The sequence below is a fragment of the Rutidosis leptorrhynchoides genome, chromosome 8 (assembly GCF_046630445.1).
Source record: "Rutidosis leptorrhynchoides isolate AG116_Rl617_1_P2 chromosome 8, CSIRO_AGI_Rlap_v1, whole genome shotgun sequence".
In the NCBI taxonomy this organism is placed as follows: Eukaryota; Viridiplantae; Streptophyta; class Magnoliopsida; order Asterales; family Asteraceae; genus Rutidosis; species Rutidosis leptorrhynchoides.
The window spans coordinates 310,226,099-310,237,797 of record NC_092340.1 but is presented as its reverse complement, the minus strand read 5'-3'; the positions used below and the strand labels follow the sequence as shown (position 1 = coordinate 310,237,797).

Here is an 11,699-nt window from a genome sequence, read left to right as displayed (position 1 = left end):
CTTTCAAAGACTGGCATTAAGTTCAGCAAAAGCTACTAATTTTGACGATAAGACACAAAACATATGTGAAATTACAACAAAAGGAATGAACGATGAGGCGCACCATCTATCATTCGACGAGCTTAGTAATTACAACTAGGTATTTTTAATCACTTTTCTACACTAATCACCCTCATGAATTTATAATTATACTCTGATTTCATGCAAATGAGGGCATTGCATGATCTCAAGTGTGGGGAAGGGTTATAAATTCTCTAGGGTTTACACTTAGTTTAATTGCCAAATTTTGTAAAAATTTGAAAAATTTTCAATTAAATGAACTCAAAATCATGTTTATATATATTTATGAACGATAAAACTAGGTGTTAATACCGAAATTATTGTTACCTCGGAAAGGACATAAATTGAGAAACAACCTAAAACATTAGAATTCATTTAAAATGGAATAAAGGAGAATAAAAAGGCAAAGAAAAGAATAAATAAACGCAAAGTGTGGGAAGAATTTACCAAGTTATTTAAAACAGATATCACATATTTTTTGTACAGGATTATTGCAGGTACTTTTGTTTTGGACGAAACTAATCAGTTTTACCCGATTTACTGTAATATATTTGAAAGAAAGATGGATCTACAGGATGAATCAATTCCATCATTAAAAGGAAGTAAAGTCTTCCGAAAAAGACACGCACTTCTTGATTTATGTCAGGAAGTTGTCGTCCAGACCAGCTGTAGGTTGACGAAAAATCTAGAAAAGTCATCTCTAAAATCAGCAGGAAATCCACGGACCTCAGCATCAAACAGGGTCGCCATGTGGTCAGACTTATCCTAACCATGAGAGGATCTGTCTCGTAAAATGGGGAGAGCGACATGCAAATTAGCTTGATAAGACTAATGAATCAGACCCCCCAGAAAGGATAATCTCCTTAAAGATTAAAAATCAGCTTTTAAGCCTGATATTACTCAATCCTTGAGATTGACCTTAAAGATTGAGAATTACAAACTCATGAAATTCGATGATATCTAAACTCGAGCTTGAACGAGAAAATATTTTGATAAAATTAAAACCGATTTTTTTTCTGAAAACCTATTTTCAATGCGTTCATTACCATTGAACGTAAAATCCTAAGAATTCACCTGAAATTCATTAGGCTATCTGAACCAAATCGGGTGTCAACCGTAAGAACGGTGATTGCTTAGCATGGTCGAAGACAGGACCTTGTGCCAGACTGAAAAATTATAGGGTGATCTTTACTATTTCTCCTACAAAGGATAGTAATTGCATTGTTGTAGACCATGAACATCTGCATGTCATTAGACATTGCCTTAACAGTTGCTTGTTCAACGCTTTCCTTTACAATAGGACGGTAGTTTACCGAAAGGTAATATACGGAGCAAGTATACTGGACGTGTGCTTTCCTAATACAAGGTTAGCAAGTGGGTGACACAAAACCGCAAGTTTTGAGCTAAAATTTTAAAATATGAAACCCACAAAAACATTTTGCAAACACCGGTGAAGGGTTATTCCGAAAAACTTATCTAGGTTAAAAGCTAGAATGAATTTTCAAAAGATCAAATGTTTTCATAAAGATCCAATTTCCTTAAAGGATCTAAATTTTTATAGTCATGTGGGACTGTAAACCACATCGTTACTATCATTGTTTATACCGCCGTATCAAAATCACTGATGTATAAAGTGTGAGAATAAAAAAGTGATTCGAGTGAAGTGTGATTTAATTTCAAGTTCTGTATTACTTGAGGACAAGCAACGTTCAAGTGTGGGAATATTTGATAGTACTCCAAATGAACATATATTTAGTAGCAATATCATCCCAATATGTAAAGTTTTTAGTTGTAATTATTATATTTTTAAGTTGTAATCGTTTAAATAAATAAATGAGAAGACGAAGCACGAAGATTAAAGAATTGAAGAAAAAGTGCCACTAAAGCCTGAAAAGTGCCACTAAAGCCATAGTGCACTCAAAAGTGCCACTAAAAGTGAGTTAAAGACTTGCGCGGATTTTGGGAGTTAAGGAAAATAATTTTTTGTGCAAATTACAAATTGCAAAACGCAAAGTACAAGATATCTACGCGTACGAAAGGACGTTCGAAAATCCGGAACCGAGACATAAACCGAGCATCAACGCGCGAGATAACGGACCTAAAATTATGAGTCAACTATGCACAAGAATATAATATAATATATATATAATTAATATAAATTATATTATATATATATATATATATATATATATATATATATATATATATTAAATAAATACGTCGACAAAGAAGAAAACAAAAGATTGTGAGCTGGCCAAGGCGGCCATGCGATCGCATGGCAAAAGCACTTCAAGCCCATGCGAGCAGTAATTCGAAATATGTCTATAAAAGGCGATGCAGTCTGCTCGATGAATTACACCATCATCTATCTTACTCTTTGATTCTCAATATATATATATTTATATTATAATTTTAATTTAAGTTAATTTTAATAATAAAGTTATGGTTTAGTTGGGTTATTGTAAGAAATGTTTTACGGGTTTTAAAGTCGGAACTCTGTCCTTGTAACGTTACGCGATAAATAATCACTGTAAGCTATGTTCTTCCTTTTTAAATTAATGTCTCGTAACTAAGTTATTATTATGCTTATTTGAGCCGAAGTAATCATGATGTTGGGCTAAATATTAAGACGGGGTTATTGGATTTTGTACCATAATTAGGGTTTGGACAAAAGACACTTGTGAACATTGGACTACGGACTATTAATATATGTGGGTATTGTCTAATTGAATGACAACTAATTGGAATCTGTCGAACCTATCTTCAAATTAGTTAATCTAATAATTATTAAATGATTATGCATGTCCTATTTAGTGAGATTTATACGACATCTTTTACGATCATTTAATTAATCAATTGGGTTTGGGTAATTGATTATTCATTTTGGCCAAGTGGATAAATTAATATATCATGGACTAATTAAAACAGGGGTGGATTACATACAAGGGTAATTGGTGTAATTGTTAACAAAGTATTAAAACCTTAGATTACACGCAGTCGATAACCTGGTGTAATTATTAACAAAGTATTAAAACCTTGTTACAGTCTAAATTCCTAATTAGTTGGAATATTTGACTTCGGGAATAAGGTAAATTTGACGAGCATTTTATAATTATGACCGATGGACTATTATGGACAAAAACCAGATAGGTATCAAATAAACCAGGACAAAGGACAATTAACCCGGGTAACAATTAATAAAAATCAAAACGTCAAACATCATGATTACGGAAGTTTAAATAAGCATAATTCTTTTATTGTATTTCTCATCGTACTTTTAAATACAGTCATTTAATTTATCGCAATTTTATTTTACGCATTTTAATTATCGTTATTTATCTTTAAGCTTAAAATATAAAATCGACAAACCGGTCATCAAACGGTAAACCCCCTTTTATAATAATAATATTATGACTATATATAAATATATAATTATATATATTTTATATAAATATAGTTGTTAAAAATATAGTACGTAATCAGTAGCTCCCTGTGGAACGAACCGGACTTACTAAAAACTACACTACTCTACGATTAGGTACACTGCCTATAAGTGTTGTAGCAAGGTTTAGGTATATCCCATCTATATAAATAAATAAAACTTGTATCATATTTCGCCGTATTTCATAATAAAAATAATACTATTTTGTATACACCGCTGCACACATCAGTGATATCCTATGCAAGAAAATGTCTTTCTTCTAAGATCAGATGATTTTATTAGAAAGGCAGAAGATTAAAAATAAAACTAGAAAAGAGATAGAAAAAATATAAAAAAAATTATGAAGTAGACATATGATTTTGAAGCCACGATGTCCAATTGAGCCTAGACTTTTTAATTCTAGAATACAACCAATCAAAAATGTTAACCACAATGTTATCAACCACGATAGACTTGAGATGCCAGATGCTCCAAAGAGAAGCAAAAATGACTACAATAATCACTATACACCGTGAGTGAGAGAAAGAGAGGCATTCATCCATGACCAAATTTCTTCCAGCAATGTCAAACCCGGGTCAGATACGTTGAGAAGCAAAAGTATTTTCGACCAAATCTGCTTGCTTATAAAGCATCCAACAAAGATATGATCAACACTTACAATTGAAGGCCACACAAGTCGCAAAAAGGATTAGAAACTTCAATGTTTCAAACAATATTATTTTTCAAGGGAAGACGATCCAAACAAAGCCTCTATAAGAAGAAATTAACCTTAATCGAAACAAGCTTACACCAAATCGATGGCATAAACTGAATATGACATTTTGGAAAAGGGCAAATGGCCGGAAAAGGTAACCTATGTTGTCAAATTTGACAATCAAGGTAACCCCCAAAAAAAGATGCCCGAAAAGGATTTTAATTTTAAAAACTTCGGAGAAAAGGTAACATCGTCAAATTCATTAACGATCGTCAGTCAAAATTACACAATTGGTCCCTAAAGTTTGTTAAAACTTTCACCCATCTTCCTCTTCAGTATCTTCATCACCATCTTCATATCAACATTGTAAAAATATGCAAAACCTATACTGCTTCTATATCAATTATTAATTTTCCCAACAACAATACAATATTTGTTCCTGATGATGTGCGGAGCCCATCGGGCCGAGTAATTGGGCTTGGTCCATGGGTCGTGGTCAAGTCTTCCTCCTAAACCCTAATTCCCTCTTATAAATAGGGGTAATCTAAGCAATTAGGGCACGCAATCGGGACACATTCTCACTAGGGTTTTAACCTACCACTCTTGGTAGGTTTTTCCCTTCGCCGTCAATCAGAGCGCCGTCCATCGGCCGGCAGTCAGCCCTTAGCCACCCTCCCGAGATCATCATCTCGGCTAGGGTTATCACGGTAACCGGACCAGAGGTTAACGCCGATGGACTAATAAAACCCTCCTCTATTGCACTCAAGCGTGTTTCTATCCTAGGCGGAAATATGCTTTCCATGATTACGCTGCGTAAGCGCATGGTTATTTGATACCCCTCATAAATATGTGGTAGGGGTACCTCAATATGATTCTGAGATTGGTCTCCGCTAGTCCGAGATGCTTTGTATACAACTACAAGCTCCGATCAGCTAGTTGTTTCAGGATGTCATTTGACGTGGTCTTATTTATAGTTCGCCATGACATGTTTTCACATTTCATACCGAACTGGGGGGAGTGATGGTATACTATCAGTATCCCTTCAATTTTGTTTTTACTACATCGCTACTTTGTGCATTGCGGATGGTAGTGGAAGTTAGCATGCTCACATCGCTGCATTGCGTTAAGCGCAAGGACGCATCGCGGGTGGTGGTTAACATGCATGCATCATATTTGGCTGTATCACGCGGGATTGCAATGCGCGGGGCTGTGTCGCGCATAGTTATGATGTGTAGGCCGCACTGTGTAGGGTTCCACCCTACGGATCCCCGCTCACCTCATGACTGCATGGCATGCGGAATTATTGCATCGCATCATCACATTACTACGTGGATTCTTTATGCATTGGACTTCATAGTCGGTGCGGGTTATGTGATGAGTTATTTGCGTTGGCATATTTGTAACTTCGATATGACATTAATATGTCACACCTAACTTGGGGGACTTGATGATGTGCGGAACCCATCGGGCCGAGTAATTGGGCTTGGTCTATGGGCCGCGGTCAAGTCTTCCTCCTAAACTCTAATTCCCTCTTATAAATAGGGGGTAATCTAAGCAATTTGGGCACGCAATCGGGACACATTCTCACTAGGGTTTTTACCTACCACTCTTGGTAGGGTTTTTCCCTTCGCCGCCAATCGAAGCGCCGTCCATCGGCCGGCGGTCAGCCCTTAGCCACCCTCCCGAGATCATCATCTAGGCTAGGGTTATCACAGTAACCGGACTGGAGGTTAACACCGCTGGACTAATAAAACCCTCCTCTGTTGCACTCAAGCGTGTTTCTATCCTAGGCGGAAATATGCTTGATCAGTTCCATAAATAACAATAGTACATTAACTGTATGTATGTGTAACTCCATCAGAAGGTATATGTGGATAAAAAATTAGAAAACACAATGATATCTACCCAATTAGGAAAACGGCCCTTCAAATTATTAATTGATTCCATCAAGTATTGTAAAATGGGTCAACTGAAAAATGCAATGCTTGACTTGTTATTAACAGGAAATTATGAAGAACAATATGAACATGATATGAACTCAAAATTAAAATCCAAAGCTAGTGTGTTTTCGATGATGTAATCAACACAAAAGATGTTCCAAATCAGGTTGTGAATGCCCGTTTTAATCCCTAAACATCAACAATTCATTCCAATTGATCCTTTCATAGGATGAACACCAAAATTGAACACGATCTCAATCTCTACGGATTCGAAGCCGTTAATCACATATGATGATATTCGAGTGATCGGTTTTGCTTGTTGAAAACGAAGCTGAAATTAATTTTTTGATTAAACCTTGAAATCAAAAACACCTAATTTATACGTTGAAGATGAAGAACATGAATTTGAAAACTAAATGAGATTTTCGTTTGTGTTATTGTTGAGGTTATGAGATGATGAGATTATGATTTTAATCTTATCTGTCGAAGATGTTGATTGAAGATGAAGATGTTGAAGGTTTGTTCAATCTGTTGTTTCTTGCCCTAATTATTTGAAAGAAACATATAAAGATCGTGATGAAGATAATGAAGAGGACGATTTGTGCAATTGTTTAACAAACTACAGGTACCAAACTTGTATTTCTGAGTAACGATCGTTAATGAACTTGATGAAGATTACCTCAATTTTAAAATTTTTGAAAACGCAATCCTTTTCTTGAGCAAAAATAAAATTGAAATCCTTTTCGAGCTTATGCAATTTGGGGGTTACCTTAATTATCAAATTGGGTAACTTTGGTTACCTTTTCGGGCCATTTGCCCTTTTGGAAAATCAATGAGATTGCATTCAAACGAAACATAAAACTATTCAAAAGAAGCAAACGATCACATCCGGACCAGAAGATCTTAACTTAAAGTAACTATAAAATATAAATTTGTATCCATTTGAGTTACGAGTGTTTGAGCTTTTGAATCAACTAACTTCGAAATTGTATGAACCAGAGGCAGAGCTATTTGTTGATGACTGGTGGCCCATGCCACTAGTCATTTGGGTTGGACATCGTAATCTATATTAGGTCAACATTTCTATTATTTGCTTCCCTCATCTCTTTTCAGAGATCTCCTTGTTCTCTTTTAATATTTTCCTACCTATCTTCGCTGCCTTCTTCATCATCTTGTTGCATCCTTCAGTGATAGACGCAATTATACTACTCTATTCCTACACTACTCTATTCCTACGAAGGAGCTAATAGAGAGTGGGGGAAGGGACGTAAATGTGTATGGACCCCATAAAGATGAGGAGAAAAGGAGAATGTTTGAGTCGTTAGAAGAACTTATGAAATGTTCGAATGATGAATGGATCCTTGGGGGTGACTTCAACGAGGTTAGATCGCAAGAAGAAAGGCAGAATAGTCAATTCATCGAGAGTAGAGCAAAAAGGTTCAATAGTTTCATCGAAAACTCACATCTACTTGAAATCCCACTAGTCGGCAGAAGGTTCACAAGGATATGTGATAATGGACTGAAGTTCAGTAAATTAGATCGATTCCTAGTCAATGATCAATTCCTACAAGTTTGGGGTGATGTCACGGCCATAGCTTTAGATCGGGGTACTTCAGATCACTGCCCTATAGTTATTAGAAACTCTTTCACTGATTTCGGGCCCAAGCCTTTTAAAGATTTCGATCTGTGGCTTGACTCTAAGGAAGCTGAAAAGGTGGTTATAGAAGCGTGGAATATGCAAGTTAGTGGTAACCGGGATGATTGCAACTTTCGTGACAAACTCAAGAACGTCAAAGTGGCTTTAAGAGAGTGGGGTAAACGGAAATATGGGTGTATCGATCAGGAAATCGAAGATTTAAAAAAAGAAACTGCAGTTTTCGAGGTAAAAGCAGACGCTGGTGTTATATCAGAATCAGAGAAAGAGAAATGGCTGGAATTGAGGGTTAAATGGCTTAAGAAGGAAAATGAGAAGGCTGAGATGCTTAGGCAAAAGGCACAAGCAAAGTGGGATGCTGATGGGGACGACAATACCTCATTTTTTCATGCCTCGATTAAAAGAAGATGCAATAGCTCAGGTATTCGGGGTTTGCATATTGATGGAGTATGGAATGAAAGACCAGAAGATATCAAAAAGGAAATTCACTGTTATTATAGCAAACTGTTCGAAGAGAAAGCATCCGAAAATCCAGTTTGGGAGTCGCTCAACTCGCTGCAATTTAACAGAATTGAAACCTTTGAAGCGGAAAGGTTAGAATCGCAGTTTACTGAAGAAGAGATCTGGGATGCAATTAAAGAGTGTGATCCGTCCAAAGCTCCGGGCCCGAACGGATTTAATCTAAAATTCTACAGAGTGTTTTTTTGGCTTATAAAGGAAGATTTGAAAAAATCGTTGGATTGGTTTTGGGGTAAAGAAACCCTTTCTCGAGGGTGTAACGCGAGTTTTATGACATTAATCCCAAAGAAATCGACCCCAATGAACCTCGGTGAATATTGACCCATTAGTCTAATCGGAAGTCTTTACAAGATCTTAGCAAAAAGTCCATCAAAAAGACTTCAAAGAGTAATTCACAAGGTCATTAGCGTGGAACAAAGCGCGTTTATGAAGGGAAGATTTATCTTAGATGGTATTTTAGTGGCAAACGAAGTGGTCGATGAGGTAAAAAGGAATAAAGAAAAGTGTATGATCTTCAAGGCCGATTTTGAAAAAGCGTTCGATAGCATCAATCATAACTTTCTCTCAAAATCTTAGAAAGAATGGGTTTCGGGTTGAAGTGGAGTAATTGGATAAGTTCGTGCCTTTCATCGGCGTCGGTATCGATTCTTTTAAACGGGTCTCTAACCGATGAATTTGCTCTACGAATGGGAATTCATCAAGGAGATCCTTTATCTCCTTACTTATTTATTATTGTGGCGGAGGGACTTAACGCGATGATAAAACAAGCACTCCATGCGAACTTAATCAAAGGTATTGAGGTAGCAAAGGATCGAGTAATCATATCACACCTATAATATGCCGACGACACTATGATATTTGGTGAATGGAATAGAAAGAATATTAGTAATGTGTTCAAGGTCCTTAAATGTTTTGAGATCTTTTCGGGGTTAAAAGTAAATGTCTCAAAAAGTTGTTTGTTCGGAGTAGGTGTTAACTCGAATATGGTAGAGTCTATGGCGAGTAGATTCAGATGCCAAGTTGGAGTATTCCCGTTTATGTATCTAGGGCTTCCTATAGGGTGCAAAATGAAAAATATTAGAGAATGGGAGCCATACATTGAAAAATTCCATAAGAGGCTTGATAGTTGGAAAGCAAGGAAGCAGGGCGACAACTAGTTGCTTTCTGGTGAGTTGCTATCGCTCCTCTCCTTTCAGTTGATTCGGTTCGTGTTCAGTGTGCCCTTCGCCCTCAGCTAGTTGCCTTCTTAGCCTCTAGCCCTTCAAGTTGCCTATCTCATTCATATAGGGAATGCTACTTTCAGATATCTTTCCCTTCAGGGAGAAGAGCGGAATACAAACAACCTATCCCGTAGGGAGAGGAATTGCGCGTGTGGACGACTTCTAGCCCGGATTCTGACTGAGAGGTGTGAGAGAAAGACAAGCAAGCCCCCAAAGGCACGTGTCGTTGGCTAAGCCCTCACTTAGGATGAGTCGTGCGGGCCGCCTTGAAAGAGAATTCCCACCGCTTTGCCTTCGATGAAAGCCTTCATGTCAGCCTTCTCGCCCATTGCGTTGAATCTAGCACGAGACCAGTTTCAGACTAGACCCCTTCTGTCTTTAGATAGGGCCTATTGTTGATTTACCTCGCCTCACCGCCTTAACCTTTCTTTTGGGGGTCGCGTAACACTCATCAAATCGGTCCTTAGTAGCCTCCCGTTGTACGCTTTCTCTCTTTTCCGTGCTCCATCAAGCGTCATCAACAAGCTCAAAGGTTTGCGTCGTTTATTTTTTTAGGGCGGGTCGAGGGAGTCTAAAAAACTTTCGTGGGTAAAATGGGAAGATATCATGTGTCCTTTTGAGGGAGGGGGGTTAAACATTGGGTCTTTGAGAGAGAAAAATCTTGCACTACTAGCAAAGTGGTGGTGGCGGTTTTTAAATGATAAACACTCACTTTGGTCAAAAACTCTTTCAAGTCTATATGGGAGGGACGGGGGGTTGGGGAATCATTCAAACATCGGGCCAGGAAAGCGGTCGATATGGAAGAATATAAGCAAAGCCAGGATTATCATTGATAATCTCGGCATTCACTTTACTAACTCGTTTGTGAAGGTTGTTTGTGTGATTACCCGTCCAAATCCATCTGGACGAATACATTACATTTTGTTACATCGCGAGGTACTTGACCTATATATGATACATTTTACAAACATTACATTCGTTTTTAAAAAGACAAACTTTCATTACATCGAAAGTTGACGGCATGCATACCATTTCATAATATATCCAACTATGAATGACTTAATATTAATCTTGATGAACACAACGACTCGAATGCAACGTCTTTTGAAATATGTCATGAATGATTCCAAGTAATATCTCTAAAATGAGCAAATGCACAGCGGAAGATTTCTTTCATACCTGAGAATAAACATGCTTTCAAGTGTCAACCAAAAGGTTGGTGAGTTCATTAGTTTATCATAATCATTCATTTTCATCATTTTAATAGACCACAAGATTTTCAGATATTTAATTGTACATGTAACCCGAGTACAAAATAATACGCGTAACCCGCGAATTAAAAATCATTCATATAGTGAACACCTGGTAACCGACATTAACAAATGCATCTTGAATATCCCCAATATACAGGTACACTCATCTGTATATAAAAATCGAAGTACTAAAGCATCCATAACCTGGATGGGGTTCGTTAGGCCTATAGATCTATCTTCAGGATTCGCGTCAATTAGGGGATCTGTTCCCTAATTCTTAGGCTACCAAGCTAAAAGGGTGATATCCGGTATAATAATTCAACCATAGAATGTAGTTTCAGTACTTGTGTGTATTTCGTAAAACAGTTATAAAAGCAGCGCATGTATTCTCAGTCCCAAAATATATATTGCAAAAGCATTTAAAAAGGGAGTAAATGAAACTCACAATACTGTATTTTGTAGTAAAAATACATATGACGATATTGAACAATGCAGGGTTGGCCTTGGATTCATGAAGCTATATCATTTGTATATATATTAAAACATATACTCGTAATCGAATAAATATATTTATTATTAGTAATGTATTTGTTATATTAATACTTTATAAGTTTTATTATTTATTTATATATTTTCATTATATATAGAGAGAGAGATTTTAATATAGTTAAGTTATGTAATTTAAATGTATTTTTGTATATAAAATCTTTATTTTTATACTTACAACTTTAATAACGTCATTAATACTTTTATTTTCATAATCGTAATTATTTTAATAATAATGACATAGATAATTCTGATAACGATAATAATGATAGTTTTAATGAAAATAATACTTTTAATAATAATGATAATTTTTAATCATTTTAATAGAAATTTAAGTAGTCATACAGTATTACTAATATTAATGTTTAACT

At 36.3% G+C, this 11,699-nt stretch overlaps 1 protein-coding gene across 1 annotated transcript; it reads left to right on the top strand.

The window, feature by feature from the left end:
• Positions 1 to 8,890: 8,890 nt before the first annotated feature.
• LOC139864412 (uncharacterized) lies at positions 8,891 to 9,466 on the top strand. Its single transcript, XM_071852992.1, has 2 exons — positions 8,891 to 9,101; positions 9,279 to 9,466. The coding sequence occupies exons 1-2, from the start codon at positions 8,891 to 8,893 to the stop codon at positions 9,464 to 9,466; spliced, it is 399 nt and encodes a 132-aa protein (XP_071709093.1).
• Positions 9,467 to 11,699: the final 2,233 nt, after the last annotated feature.